This window comes from Nanorana parkeri, unplaced genomic scaffold (assembly GCF_000935625.1).
Source record: "Nanorana parkeri isolate BGI_ZX_2015 unplaced genomic scaffold, ASM93562v1 scaffold809, whole genome shotgun sequence".
Classification (NCBI taxonomy): domain Eukaryota; kingdom Metazoa; phylum Chordata; class Amphibia; order Anura; family Dicroglossidae; genus Nanorana; species Nanorana parkeri.
Window position 1 is genome coordinate 304,153 of NW_017307077.1, and position 16,663 is coordinate 320,815.

Here is a 16,663-nt window from a genome sequence, read left to right on the forward strand (position 1 = left end):
CTTTCTATCTAGGTGTGCTTTGCTTTGAAACTTTTACAGCTATTTTTTTGTCTGATTCTTGTAGTAAAGCATAGGAAACTTGCCTGGTAATAGTATTAATGTGCTTTGCATGCAACAAGACTAGGTACACAAACTACTTAGTTAAAGTAAAACAATACAAAACATACAGGCTTCTACAAATATGCATACATACACACACATGCAAAGCTATCTATTCTTTCTAGCACATGGAATGATTTCTATGCAATAGGATATACTAAAATTAACTTAGCTTTGGGTATTGGACATCCACAGATTTCTTCTTGAACAGGACTTCTTGGCTATTATGCATTCTCAGTAAAATGGCTTCTTGTTGCAGTTCCTCTTTCTCTATTGAAGCTTGGCTTTAGTGCCATCCTTCTGGTGCCCCAGTCAAGTGAGTTCTTGCATTTCCCGCTCCACTGAATTCCCATTTCCCCTCAAATTATGTTTCTTCGTAAGGTCCCCCTTATACACTTGTGCTGCTGGCTTTTATTTACAAAAATTAGTAGCCAACAACTGTGGGCGTTTCCCTTACACCTTATTTCAAGATTCCATGATGGGTGTATCTCTCTTATTCCAACTCTAGATGGCAACATAGTACCATGAAGGTCATCATGGTATACACACACATAATACAAGGTGTCAGCAAAAGGTTAGCAGACATCCCCCCACTATGAATAGTGGAGGCATCCCTTCATGCTGAAGAGGACTTGCCTGCAGGTTTGGATGAGGATTTTAGGGCCCAAGGCTTTCAGCTAAATTGAGTCCCTGGTTTGGCTCTGGAATTGGAAGAGTGAAAGAACTGAAAAGAACTTATCTTGGCTTCTTATTTTATGTGGGGGGGCAGGGAACATGGGGGCTTCTTATTTTATGTGTGAGGGGGCAGGGAACAGGGGGAGGAGAGGGTAATATTTTATATGTGGGGGTGCATGGAACAGGGCGGAGAGTGTATTATTTTATATGTGGGGGCAGGGAGCTTTATGGTAATATTGTTAATATTTATTTTTGTAACTTTATTTTGCATTAAACATCTAACAGTGTAATTTATAAGATTATTTAAGAGGGTGTGTTTAGGGGCAAAGTTAAGGCCGGGGCAGGGTAGGGGTTAGGTGGGGCAACTGGAGGCGAGTAACTCCTAAGGCCTGGCTAGTAGCTCAGGACTTGAAATTTTGACCCCTGATCTATATGATGTATATGAATATCCAATGTGTACAATAGAGGGAATTTGGTTTATCGCTTTGGTGTTCAATTTTGAGAGGGGAAAAGCACAGCACTGTATATAGAGTGCTTTTAAAGTGCCCTGCAGCAAACAGAGGGATTCTTGATGGAATTCATCCCTTTTAAGACTGAAATCAGATCTGTTCTGTCAAACAGGGACAGCTGTGAAGTATATCATGTGACACAGATGAACTGGCGACATCAGAAAAGTATCTATGTGTCTATAGCACAGTTCCCTAATTTAATCGATTTTTATTAAAAGAGAAGTATGGGGTAAGTGTTTTTCCCCATAGTTCTCTTAAGGGTCATGGGAGGACATATACTAGCGTCCTCCCGTGACCCAAAGCTCAGTATATTGTGAGCTACAGCTCGCGGTATACTGTGACCGCCGCAGCCGGGACGGATCCCGACAATGCTGTCGAGATCCACCCAGCTGCGTGAATGACAGCTTGCTCTGCCTATCTAGAAGTAGAGTCAGCTGTACCCGCCCCCTCCACCGTCCGTTCCGCCAGTAAGCGCTGGAGGATTGGAGTGGGGAACGGGGGAATCCTTGCGGGGAGTGGTGACTGACAGTCACCGCTCTCTGCAGCGAAATGATCGAGAAGTGAGCGAGCGACTGTATGTGTTCGCTCACTTCCCGATCTATTGAGACGAAGTGTGACAGTTTCATTGTCACACGTCGGCTCGAACTATGAGGTGAGTGAAAATCACTCACCTCATAGTTCTCCTTTAAGGATTGAAAAAAGTCAGAATGCCAGTACAGCGCATGAGCTTTATGAATATACATAACAGTGCAATGCAACTGAAAAAAAGAACAGTCACTGTATCAAATGGGACCCCTGAAGGGCTTCTATGTGCAGGAATCACTATCTCAGACATGCAAAACAATAGAGCATAGCCAGTCCCCGAGCCCACTCATAAAGGGAGTGGGAGGACAGAAGGAGCAAAACAGTTCTCTAATTTTTAGAATGATGACTTTTCAATGTAAATGAAACCGTTTCTAGAGTCAGCTGATTTCTCCCATGTTCGTGAGATAGAGGTGAGCCCCAACCATACAAACCTATGCTGAGAAGAGGAAGAATTCATCAAGGAGTAAGACCTCCCTGTTCCTCCATTCCCACAGATTACAGGTCTGAATATCTGAACAGTGTGAGTGTAAAAAGATAAGCAAACAAGTAAGTTGAGGAAGGCTGCAAATTGGTGAGAACTGCAATACAAATGCTCAGACACCTTTAGGACACTTGTGTGACCTAGGTAACCACAGGATATGCACATCTATCAGTAATCAAAATGTTTACTAAAAAAATTTATGAAATCCTCTGTGTATTCACCGTCAAGAAATCTATCCTGTATAGGTTCTAGGGTAAGACTAATAAGAGAACAAATATGCAAAAAAACATTTATAAAAGGGTAATACAGTAACAATGGAAATATCAAATTGCAAAACTTCTATATGTGCAAAGGAGTTTCAAAGGATAGTGCTGTTAGAAAGATTGTCTTAACAGCAAAATAACACATTGGCACCTTATGTTGCCTACTACCCAGCATTATATGTATGTATAGCAAATTTTGTTTTATTTTGGATACGAAGGATTAAAACCCCTTTCGGTGGGGAGATTTCAATTCACTTCCTTTTCTATTGATGACAGGAAGTAAGAAGAGATCTGTGGAGGGAATTCCCCTCTTAGTTATCACCGAAACAGGTGTCCGCATTGGAAGATCTCACCTCTATTCCGGTTTTGGTAACAACTGGATTTATCATCTTTCTCTCAAAGTGACAGTGGTCGCCAGGACAAAAAGAGAATGTGAATCTTCCCAGCAGTAACATAGATGGCAATACAAATTTGACAAGGGTTCTATTTTTATTACTCTATTCAAAACTACATGGGTTGTTATAAACTTTAATACTTTTCCTTGAGCAAAGTCTTTAATTTGCTGATTTAGCAGTCACTTACAATTAATATCAAATATATTTACAAGAAAAACCAAGATCCAAGTGTCTTATGCACCAAAGTAATGCAGAGAAAAATGACAATGTGTGATGTACAGTTATCTATAGTGACCAGATTTATATTTAGTGTACTCCAGTAAGATAAATTCTGATTATGTACTGTAGCTTGTTGGTTGCTTTACTGAACATAATGATATTGATAATTGACATTATGTGTCTTTCTCATTAATGCAATTTAAAAGAATAATAATGAGATGCATCGTGCAGTAATCCATGACAGCAAATCAATTGTCCAGTGCAGTGATCTTATTGGTTCCTCTGGGTTATCACATTAAAACAAATCAAAATCAGACTAAGTCAGTTTTCTTTATTTTGCATTTCCAGTTTACTAAGGGACTTTTCCAGCTTTTTAAGATTTACGCTGTGCATCATCAGAAATTGTCCATTGAGGTGAAACACAGGAATGTCATATTTATATCTGTCGTACCAGGTTGAGTTATCTGGAAGAGTGATGTCCACTTGTTCTAAAACAAACTAAAAAAAAAAAAGTCTAAAATTAATGCACAAAAATTCAACCTGATACTAGAAATTCTCATTAATGTCATGTTTATGCAGGACAAAAAGGTAAAAAGTCACCAGCACTTGATTGTTTTGAAAGTGAATATGTCCCTTTATTGGACAAAAGACGTCATAGGGGAGCCAACGTTTCGGGGCCACACAGGGTCCCTTCTTCAAGGCAGAAAGTATGTTTATGCAGGAAACACATAGTCAAAGCCTAATTCTAGTCCAAACTTTTTTTAAATTTAGTTTTGGATGGAACGGGGAAGAGTAAGAATCTTTTTCATGTTTTTATTGTGGTCTGTGACCTCATTTGGGGGAAGGAGAAATCAAAAGATCTCGCTGCACTCCTTACCGGAGTCAAAAAGACCTGTATGGACGGGTGGGTGCTTGTAGTGGCCACGGATGGCACCGTGAAAAGATGAGATAGAAAATAACATCACCAGCACTCCAAGGGATAATAAAGCAATAGTCAATTCATTGGCACATTGCCATTCAAATGCTATTTGAATTGCATTTGAATGGCAATGTACCAATAAATGGACTATTGCTTTATTATCTCTTGGGGTGCTGGTGACGTTATTTTCTATCTCATTTGGGGGAATTCTCTTCATTTTCCATCTTTTTTTTAAAGGTTGTCTGAGGAACAGACAGAAATTGTTCTGGTAGAAGGAGGAAAGCTTTAGAACCCCTGCCAGAGTCCTTATTGAGGAAATTTTCCCTCATTTCCAGTCCAGCTGATGAATGTCAGAAAATAAAATGAAGACATTAGACATTATTTAAACCCTGACTGAGCCTATAACCTTTCCCCATTCTATCCAAATCTAGAAAAACTTTGGTTGGAGTTAGACTGTAATAAAGCAAAAAGTATTTACTTACTGTAACCAAATAGAAATTATCTTTTTAACCTCTTAGTTTTTGGAAGGTGAAACCGCTTTAGTTCTTTTTAGTTTAACTTTATGCAACATTGTTGCTTTTTGCTTAGCTTGAAGATAGGATAAGTGCACGCTAAGAGCATCTACCCCCTCACTTGCCGCTTCAAAATGACCACAGAACCAGCAGATCCTAAATCAGACTTATCCTTCCCCACACTGTCCCCACACTGTCCATGGAGAGCTGCAGATTACACCATGGCTGCGGAGTGCTTTTTAAATCAGGAGCTAGCATTTCTGCTTAAAAGCACAGGAACATAATATTATTCAAGTGTGATCTCTGGTCCTTCAGACAAAATGTAAAAACAACCGCATGTGTCGCCTATTACCTCTTATAATTATGAATATTTTCACAAACACGATTTTGTCAACAGAAAGCCTTTATTTTATTAATCCTCCCAAGAGAAACAAATAACTTAGCTGACAGCATGAAGTCATACTGCTATCACATTACTGGTGACTGCTCTGCTCAGTCATACAGTGATCTGCACTTCATCACTGGTTGCATTGTTTTTAAGTCAGTTGCAGTTGTCAGTTGCTTTGTTGTTCTACAGAACGGATGAGGATCACCTACAGTAAGGTGATTTCCCAGATGAAAATGTGTTTTCTAAAGTCGAAATAATTTTGGTGACAACATAAAATGTATTTTTAATTCTTTTAATTAGTGTAATGACTTTATTGTGAATCTATGGACCATCTGTTAAGAACCACTAGTGTACAGTGCCCCAACTTCCACTGCATCAAATCCTACAGGGGTAAAGACACTAAAAGCTGGAACCATGAGCCCTGGTATATAAAGTACAGACATCGTACTCAAGAGATGGCAGGGGGCTATAAACAGTTTCTTAGGTGCTATACCAGCTAGGAGTGTATTTACACTCCCTCAGCCGACTGTCGGCTTTCAGGTAGAAGTGATTTAAAGGAGAACTATGGGGTCAGTGTTTTTCCCCATAGTTCTCCTTAGGGTAACGGGAGGACACAAACTAGCGTCCTCCCGTTACCCTAAGCTCAGTATACCGCGAGCTACAGCTCGCGGTATACTGAGACGCCGCAGCCGATCCCGACATGGACGTCGGGATCTGCCCAGCTGCATGAGTGACAGCTGGCTCTGCCTATCTAGAGGCAGAGCCAGCTGTACCCGCCCCCTCCCCCGTCCGTTCCACCAGTCAGCGCTGGCAGATCGGAGCGGGGAGAGGGGAATCCAGCCCCTCCCCCTGTCACGGCAGAGAGCCGTGACAGGATCGAGAGGTGAGCGAACCCGGTATGTGTTCGCTCACCTCCCGATCTACTGAGCCGACCTGTGACAGTCTCATTGTCACAGGTCGTCTAGAACTATGAGGTGAGTGGAAATCACTCATCTCATAGTTCTCCTTTAAGCAGCTGTAAAGCCACCTAGTCACTTCTACACCCCCCTGCATAGGGGGCTATCTGTTGGAAATGCAACAGCATATACTGTTACGTCTTTTGAGCTGTAGATGGCACTGTAGTGCAATGTTACTCTCTATATGCATGCTGATCTATGATACACAGGACATGTTTGTATCTATACATTTTCCTGCACAATGCTGTATTCAGATGTAATAATCTTCTAAGCAAATAAAACAATTCATCATTCCTCAAGATCTCAGTGCTTCATATAAACACATAACTAACACTATCTACCTATGTAATAGCAATAAAGTTTTTAGTGCAAATGCTCATTCCTGCCATCTGTGAGATGCTGAGAATGGAGTCTAGTGTCAAGACAATGTAACTCCAGCATGCATGCAGGGGTTACACCATCAGTGGCTGCCCAATGGCTGATGAAAGAAGATGTTATCTGTGGAAGAAGATGAGGAGATGGTAACGACAGGGATCGCAGAGTGGTCACTAGTGGAGGAAGGCAAACTCTAAGCCAAGTTTGTCCTAATGTGTAAATATGTTGTGTATGTTTCCATGTTACAGTAAGAACTGCCTTCACTTGGCCATGGTACAGTTTTCTCTTTACCTGTAGTGACCCAAAGCAAAGTCAGGGCACTGGTCAGGAATAACTTGGTTGAACTGGCTAAACATAATGGGGGGAATTTACCATAGCAATTGCTAGTGTTTGAACTCGCATATAGTCGCATGGGATATATTTTCCCCAGATTTATGTTGCTAGTGCAATGTTGATAAATAAGAATAAATAGACTCCAGGAAAGAAGACTCGTAAATTCAGGCAAAAAGCTTAACTGTTGCTTCTTGAAGAAGGGGTCATGGGGACTTCTTAACTGATTGTTTTGTAGGTGATGCTCCAGTTTCAGACAGCCGCAGGACAAGCGCAGATGTAAACAGTTGCGAACTTTTGCAAAACAGGCGCAATCAGAAAAATAGTGCAAGCTCTGGTCAAAACAGGTGCACATGTTAAAAGGAGTGGCTAAACAGGTTTGCACATTAAAGAAAATGATCTAAGAGGCTAAAACAGTCACAATTGCTTTAATAAATTCCCCCCAATGTTTTTTTAGGAAGTATCACAGTTAAAATACACTATACAGTTATGTGAAAAAGTAAGTAAACCCCAAATAAATTGTTGGATTGTTCAACATATTTTAACAGATAAACATTAGATCTTCATTTTAATAGTGCCTATAGATAAAGGTGATAAATGTGAACAAATGACAAAGAACAGACATTATGCAGTCATTCTCTTTAAAGGAGAAGTTCTAGCCGACCTGTGACAATGAGACTGTCACAGGTCGGCTCAGTAGATCGGGAGGTGAGCAAACATACCAGCGTTCGCTCACCTCTCGACAGGGGAGGGGCTGGATTCCCCCCTTCGATCCGCCAGCGCTGACTGGCAGAACGGACAGGGGAGGGGGCGGGTACAGCTGGCTCTGCCTCTAGATACGCAGAGCCAGCTGTCAGTCACGCAGCTGGGTGGATCTGGACATAATTGTCGGGATCCGCTTCAGCTGCGGCGTCTCAGTATACCGCGAGCCGCAGCTCGCGGTATACTGAGCCTAGGGTGACGGGAGGATGCTAGTTTGTGTCCTCCCGTTACCCTAAGGAGAACTATGGGGAAACGCCTTAACCCCATAGTTCTCCTTTAACTAAAATAATGAAAAGGCAGATTTGTCATGTGGAAACAGTTAGTACACCCCCACGGTTACCACCACTTTAAATCCATAAATTGAAATATAGATGTTTTCAGATTATGCACCAATAATTAAAACCTACTTTAGGGAGTTTGCAAGTAGAACTTGGGGAACAAAGGTGTTCTCTTTGATGATGGAGTGTGTGATGTCATCATGCCTAAATCAAATAAGCTCTCTAAAGGCCCTTTAGAAAAAAGATTATGGATGCGTAGGAGGCCAGCAAGGGATGTAGAGATTGCCAAATAATTTGAAATTCATCATTCTAGTGTAAGGAAAATAACCTAGTGCCCTAGATTTTAAACGACTGCCAATTTGTTCAGGACTGGCCAACCAAGCCCAATAAATCTAGCCCAAGACTGAATTATGCTAAAAGAAGTCTCCAAGACACCCATAATTTAAATGAGGGTTGTGCAAGTAACTTTTGAACCTGCTGGTGTCCATGTGTATGCTTGTACAATCAGATTGCACCAATTTAACCTGCATTGGAGGGGAGCCAGAAAAAGCCTTTCCTGTCTGAAAAGAACATTAGAGCAAGACTACAGTTTGCCATTTGACATATAGGAAAATACCAGGGCCTTCTACAACAATGTTCTGAAGATTCAAAGATAGAGATGTTTGGCCACAGTAGCAGTAGATGTGTGGTGCAAACCAAAGACAGAATTTCAGGAGGACCCAATTGTGAAGCATGGAGGTTAAAATATCCAGAACGCACAAAACTCACACACAATCGCTCCTCCATGGCTCAGTACGGGGATAAAGCCAGGTGACTGCCAATAAGAGTGTGCCCACGCTCAGAATTCACAGACGCTTAAACTATTTAAGCATCTATGGAGATGAAATGCTATGGGGTTGCTTTTCTGCTTCAGGTCCTAAAGCAACATGCAGCCATTGAGTAAACTATGAATTCTAGATCATATCAAAGTGTGCTTGATGAAAATGTAAGGCCACATGTCTGAAAGTTTCAATTTAACTGGAAATGGATGTTTCACCACAATAATGTTGAAGAACACTAGCAAATCCACCACAAGCCTGAGCGCTCTGGCTTGTTCAAATCTGTGCCTGCATAGTGTGCTCCCTCTCCCTCTGTTGCACAATATGGAGCTTAGACCCTGCTGCAACAGAGGGAAAAGAGTACAGCGAGTGGATTTTAGATGAGCCAGGGTGCTCATTTCTGCCATGCTGGAGGAGCAATTCGTAATTCTGGCGAGAGTCACCTACCTAGGAGTTTTTCTGACATACTTGGGAGAGGCCGTACAAGGCCTACAGGTATGCTATTCAAAAGAAGCTTCTATTTAAAAACTGTGCAGTGGAGACCATGTAATGCATTGGAAGGTGAAGTAACCCTTTACGATGTCAGTCTAATGTTCTAAAGTTAAAGAGGTAACTATCAAATAGGGATGCACCGATACTTTTCAGATACCAGTGCCGATACTTGGCATTTTCATGAGAACTACCAGGGTTGCAGCTGAGACCTGGCTCTGGCGCTCCACCACTGTCCTGAAATCATTAGTCGATATTGTTTTAGAAAATGTGTCGCATGACAATAAACAAAAATGTATCAGTACTTGTAAGTACCTGGGCAAGTACCAGTACTTGCAAAAATGGTATCGGTGCATCTCTTTATTTATAAAAACAAAATCATACATTAAAACAGGGATGTACAAATCCCAGGAGCTCCATGTGCTCCTTACAAATGGCAGCTGCCTCCTAACTTTTGAATTTTTCTCTAGTCTAGTCTTGGAGCTTGAAAAGTATCTGTACTTGTACTGAGTACAGTACTTGGAATCGGTGCATCCCTACTATCAAAGATTTAAAAAAAAAAAAAAAAGCTTGTGTGACAGTTTTGTAACCAATGCTGACTATTCTTGCATCATATATTTGAGTGATTTCTACTGTGGAACCATTTACATCCATAATGTTACTCAAAATGTATACTATCTCTGTACAAAGCGTTGCACATACTTCATTGTATACTGCTGTGTATTGAAACAGAACTGTCTGTAAATGAGCTTCGGTATTGTTAAATATTTAATTTCCCTTTCTAAGAAAGAAAAAGAAAGACAAATGCAACATGGGTCAAACGGTTCTGACCCACACATTTAGTAAAAACACAAACAACCAAGAATTGTGCCTATGGCACTCTTTGGGGTGCCAGCCATCAAATCGAAGTCTTCTGGGAACTGGGCCTAAAAATGCATTCATTGTTTTACAACATACTAATGCATATTGTGTATATTGCTGGTTTGCATTTATAAATATGTAAGCTCTTTTGTCACATACTAATTTGGAGTTTTATTAAATTGTAGAACGTTTAGAATATTAAAGAGCATGTTAAGCCTACTATAGAAAGAAATCAAAAAAACAAAGTATTAAAAAATGTCACACCATGCACAAGAGACATAGCTGGGCTCAAAGTTAAAGGGAAAAGTGATAGTAACTATAGCAACCAAGCAGGCCTTGGCTTTGTAAACGTATAATTTACTATGGACAATGCGTTTATTTTGTTGTACTAGCTTTTAAAAATGCCTAAACCCCTTATCATGCAAATAAATTATACAGTGCTCTCAAATTGAACGAGTGGAAAGGGTATGGAAAAGGTTTGATCCTAGGTGTGTGGCTCTATGGCAGCAGGTGGAGGTGTCCTACGGAAAGGCTACAGAAAAAACAATGCATTGCTTTTTCTGTAGCTAAACCCCTTATCACTAGACCTAAAACAACATAGAATAATTTGGAATGTGACATACTATGTTCTTACCTGGGAACTTTTGAAAATCATAATTTCTGATAATGGGGCAGAGAAGGGGATGGGGCTAATCAGTGTTCATCTTTATTACATGGTGTATGTATAGGACCAGTAGTTTATGCAATACAGATATGAAGCTTTGTGCTTTTTTTTAAGCTCACAGAACGGACAAGGATACTGCAATTCTGGCACACTAATAAGTATTTTCTGTCATTACTGATAATGCTTTTAGCCTAAAAAAGTTGAAAACTTTAGTGTTTAGACTGTGGAGTGGACTCTCCTGCAGTGGGCGATGTTGGTGAACAAGACTGTGGATATCAGTTCTGAGAACTCCCTGTTGGCATTTCTGTGTACCAACCATTAGAGGACTGAAGAAAAGGGTGAACACTTTTTACTATTATGGGGCCAACAAGGTAACAAGTTCAACCATACAGTAGAGATTTAAATATGGGGTCCATTTTCCAGAATATATAAGCTAAAAGCAGCTGGGAATGTGGCTCTAGTCATTGTACACGTGGAGAGTTGCAATTTCGCCGGTATATTGTTACTCACACTACACGCATGTGGGGGTTCATCTTAATGATGCAGACCGGCTGCCATATTGCTACTAAACCCAGATGGAAATCTGATGCCATCTTGGAGAAGCCCAGGGGGAAAAGGTAATCTTTTTATATTTAAAAAAAACATGTTTTACCTCTAAGCAAGTCAGATAATGGTTATTCTTAATTTTGAGTTTCTGAGTTTAAGCCAGAAATATTGGGAGAAACAAAATGCTATTTTACTTCCTGTATTAAAATTTATACAAAAGGTGTATTATTGTTATTATACAGGATTTACATATCGCCAACAGTTTGTGCAGCGCTTTAAAATATAAGGAAGACATTGCAATCACAAGACAAGATGGTAAGGAGGGCCCTGCCCCTGAGGGCTTACAATCTAAAAGAGTAGCGCTATACAAGCGAAAAAATGTGCAAAGGAAAGTGTTAACAACCAAACATGTAAACAACAAACACTCCAAATAACCCTAATCTTGGTGTAAAAAAATAATAAAACATTACATATTTACATCCACTTTACTGGTATTATAAGTCCCAATTGAATCAGTGGTCCTTATAAATATAGTGTGCGGGCGGGCATGTCGGGGCGGGAGCTGCGGCCGGTCTTGACAATTTAAAATAAGACCTAGCGCTATCTTCAAGGATTTCTGTAATATAAGACTTACCACCGAACTAGGTCTTATTTTCGGGGTAGGTCTTATATTACAGAAATTCCTGAAGATAGCGCTAGGTCTTACTTTCGGGGGAAACACGGTACAGCCCACTCAATGTGAGGAGGTATAAAAAACTCTTGCCATCTCTAATGTTAAAAGCCACAATCAAGTTGGATATTCCCAAGATCATCGTCTTAATGGGACTCAAATGTAAAATGATAAATGGCACATAGCGTAACCACATATGAACTGGAGGCCCAAGTTCTCCCTGTGGTCCACCTGGAAACAAGATTTTAATAAACATGCTAAAAGACTTCTCTTAATAATTGGATTTCCTGCGCTCACTTAGCTACACCCAACCCTGACAAACATTAACCTGATTATAAGGACGTATTTTTACCACTGAAGTAAAATATTTGAATTACTGCCCAGAGGAAAAGATGAGTAGGATTTATCTTTGTGATGAAACAGTAGATTGTGATTTTTAACACTACAGGTGGTAAGAGTTTTCCGCCAAATCACTTTAAGTGGACTGTATTTCTGAAGATTACAGATTTAATTTATGTTCTTGGTGAAACAGTTTCACATTGGATTGTGGCTTTTAGCACTAGAGGAGGTAAAAGTTTTCATCACTTCATTCTGAGTGGACTTAATTTCTAAGTACCACAGATTAAATTGGGGCCCTTATAATACCAATTAAGTAAATGTGAATTTGTATATATGTAATAGTTTATTATTTTTACACAATGATTTGGGTTATTTGGAGTGTTTGTTGTTTACATGTTTGGTTGTTGACACCACTTTTGTTTGCACATTTTTTTAGTTTTGCATAACGCTACACCATTGTATATGGATGTTTTTTTAGATTAATATTCTCTATGGTAGATGTTAGCTGCTGGTTACACTTTGTTTAGGGAATAAGAAGTAAGGATTAATGCAGAAAATGTTCTTTATTTGTATTACTTCCTGTATTTTTCTCTTAATAGAACTATAGAAATAAAAATCAAGGACAAAGTAAACTGAACTTGGAATAGTTCAGTCTGGGCCAGTGAAGTTTTTATACTTTCATACAATCTTTTACGGTTTTAATTTGCTCTCTTCAATCAAAGCAACATCCTGCTGACCACTCTGTAATCTCTGACGTCAGTGGAAAATGTATGGCAAAATGTGCTATCACAGGACCACAGAGAAGGGTTAACCATGGCTATAAAATGTTCTCATTTCCCTGCTTACCGTATATTAAGCCATACGCCTCCAGGTTTAGTCATTGCATTCAGCTGTTAAATTCCCAGGTGGCCTATATATTTTGTTCTGGCATTAAAAACATGCACATGAACAAACTGAAAATTCTGTATGCTAGGTAAACTAGGTATGGGTTTAAAGGACTCCAACATGGATTTCGTATTACATTTATTATTATCAAGGATTACCTGCTTGTAATGTCCATTCTACTAGTTGTAGTCAGTGTCCTATGTTACACTAGACACTGTTCAATATAGGCATTGCAACCAGAGATGCATTGCTGGGTTTGGTTAGTGTTATTTTTTCTCATCTTTAGAGGTGTAACAATCTATCTGCCATAATTTGTCGGATTTATCACCAAAAATGTGCATGTTCTGCTCTTGTTAGTGAACCTTTTTGACCCACCATACCCTCATTAGTGTGTAGAAAAAAACCCTTTTGACATGTACTCCCAATGCTCATAAATGCACATTACATCTTGCACATTTATCTCTGAAAATAATTTACTTTAGGAATTCTTTCAAAGTGTGGCACTGTCTTTTATTCACTGTATGTCTTACGTATGCCATCACAATTGACACTATTAATGGTTTGCAATAACATTGTACCTGCAGATCAGTGTTAAGCCTCAGTAAAGGTTACAGTCACAGTACAGGCATCCTGGCACCATCTAATGGTTTTGACCAAGAGTAACAGAACTCCCCAAGACAGTACTACACTGACCACACAGACAAACTATTTGTGTATTAAATTGCCATTAAATCTGTTGTCTCTGTATGAAATCCAAAGCTCATCTTTTTTTAATGACATCATACACTTAAGCGAATGATATTGAAAATATGGCAATGGCTCTACAGCACCATTTTCACATTGATTCCTTCCATCTTCTGACACTTGTGCTAAGTCTTCATTTATAAAATTTAAAAGATGTCTGAATGCAAATTAAATAGTTGAGAAATACGACAGCTCTCTTTCTGTCAGGAAACTACCAACCTAAATTCCTCAATTCCAGCAATCATCACCTATAATTCACTGTGACTTTTGATTTCCATTAAAATATCAAATTACTCTTGTGGCCTCTACTCAAAAAACAAAATATACTGGGACTTGAACACAGAAATCTGAGCCATCACACACTGTGAAATATGTGTTTAAATAAGAAAACAGATATGATTAGAGCAGAAAAGAATATGCGGAATTCGATCAAGGCAACCAATTTGTTTTCACAAATACAATGTATTAATCCCTCTGATATTTTTTTGCTCTTAATATTTATATCTCATTATTTTATGGCATCCAATAAAAAAAATGTCTTATTCAATCACCGGTTTCTCATATTAAAACAATCTACATTATGATGAAAGGTTGACTAAATAAATGTAAATGTTATCACGGTGTAATTTTTCTTTCTGCCCATTGTTAACCTCCTGTGTGATGGTAATATTATACCCATGATTTCTACTATAACTTATATACAGTGGATATAAAAAGTCTACACACTTTTGTAAAAATGCCAGGTTTTCGAGATGTAAAATAAATAAATAAATCACTTCAGACTTTTTAAACCTTTAATGTGACCTATCTGTATAATTCAATAAAAAAAAAAAAACAACCTGAAATAGTTTAGTGGGGGAACAAAATAAAATAATGTGACTGCACAAACCCTCTTAGAGATGTGGCTGTTTTCAGAATTAACCAATCACATTCAATAGTAATCAGTGACTCTGATTAAGTTATTGGAAGGTGTCATTCAGAAGAAGGGTACAAAAACATTTCAAAGGCATTAGCTATACCATGGAACACAGTGAAGTTGGTCATTAACACGTGGAGAAAATATGGCACAACAGTGGCATTACCAAAGAACTAGACGTCCCAACGAAATGGATGGAGAAAAAAAAAAGATAACTAGTCCCGGAACTTCCAAGTGACCTACAGAAACATTAAAGGAGCTGCAGAAATTTCTGGCAAGCACATGTTACAACATATTGTTCATATGTCTGGGCTATGGGGTAGGGTGGCAAGATGAAAGCTTTTTCTTAATAAGAAAAACATCCAAGCCTGTATACATTTTGCAAAATCAAGTCTGACAAAAGCACGTGGAAAAGTATGTTATGGTCTGATGAGACCAAGATTTAACTTTTTGATCATAATTCCAAAAAGTATGTTTGGCGCAAAAACACTGCACATTACCAAAAGAACACCATACCCACTGTGAAGCATGGTGGTGACAGCATTATGCTTTGGGGCTGTTTTTCTGTAGCTGGAACTGGGGATTTAGTCAAGGTTGAGGGACTTATGTTCCAAATATCAGACGATTTTGGCCCAAAACCTTCAGGCCTCTAAAAAGCTGAAGATGAATACACTGCTATTATTCACTGGTTAAAATATGCATTATAGATTAAAGGGATTTTACTGGTAGACAGTATTGTACTTGAAAATGCAGTCACGGGTAGCAGTTGAACAGCCAGATGTAGCATTTGGTGCCTCTCTCTACATCTACACGTAACAGCTGAGTTATAAATGCTTCACATCACCCTCCATCAAATCACTTACACGGTTATTCACAAAAGGGTGAAGAGTTTGGAGAAGGCAGGAGAAGTGAACAATCTAGGTCAAAATAGCTGATTTGGAAAAATGTTCTAATTCAGCTCACTTTCCAAATCAGCTATGTTGTCCTAGATTGTTCACTTCTCCTGCCTTCTCCAAACTCTGCACCCTTTTGTGAATAACCCTGTAAATGTTTTATGTTTGAAAAGTACACCCACTACTGATCCACTTTATACAGCAGATTAGGAGCCTATAGCAGAGACAGGGGAATGGAAACCAAAGTAGTAAATCAGAGCATTCACAGAGATAGTTGTAGGGAAATCTGTATTCGAAAACTATGTTTAGATAGTAAGCCAGATTTAAACATAGACTGATGTCAGGTGTAGGTTGTAGTGGGGCGATGCCACAACACTAGCCAAGGTTATCATGCACATTAGGGCTAAAACAACTAATCTAAAAAAGTCGATAATAATAATCGTTGTCAATTAATTTAATTATCGATTAGTTGGTCGCTCCATTAGTTGGGCTGCTTGCACCCTCACTCCCTCCCCCTCCCCACTCGCACTGCCTGACTATTGTGACGGACACTGCCCAAAGACCCGCGGCCCCCTCCTCTCCGGGCTGCTCATAGTGGACTAAGTGGATGTATAGGGGAGTCCCGGTGAGCGCGGACTGACCATTTGGTGACTGTTCCCGTTTGTGAATAGAGATGCACAACCAGTGTGTACTATGTGTGCGTATTATGTGTTGTATGTGTAATGTATACGTACAATGTGTTGTATGTGTAACCTGTGCATAATATGTGTTGCATGTGTAACATGTGCATAATATGTGTTGCATGTATTATGTGTTTCATGTGTAACGTGTGTGTATTATGTGTTGCATGTGTAACATGTGTGTATTATGTGTGTATTATGTGTTGTATGTGTGCATTATGTGTTGCATGTGTACCATATGTGTTGCATGTGTACCATATGTGTATTATGTGTTGTATGTGTACCATATGTGTATTATGTTTTGTATATGTACCGTGTGTGTGTGCACAGTGAGTGGAGTCAGTGGCATAACAACCGGGCCGGGGTGGGGTGGACAGTGCAGCTGCCCATGCACAAAGATAGGGGGATGCAG

General features: G+C 39.5%; 1 protein-coding gene across 1 annotated transcript in view; it reads right to left on the bottom strand.

The window, feature by feature from the left end:
* Positions 1-3,505: 3,505 nt before the first annotated feature.
* CUNH5orf63 (chromosome unknown C5orf63 homolog) overlaps positions 3,506-16,663 on the bottom strand; it is a 34,746-nt gene continuing 21,588 nt past the window's right edge. The window contains exon 3 of the mRNA XM_018565058.1: positions 3,506-3,724. Within this exon, the coding sequence (XP_018420560.1) occupies positions 3,548-3,724 (177 nt within the window). The 3' untranslated portion in view covers positions 3,506-3,547. The remainder of the gene's footprint in view (positions 3,725-16,663) is intronic.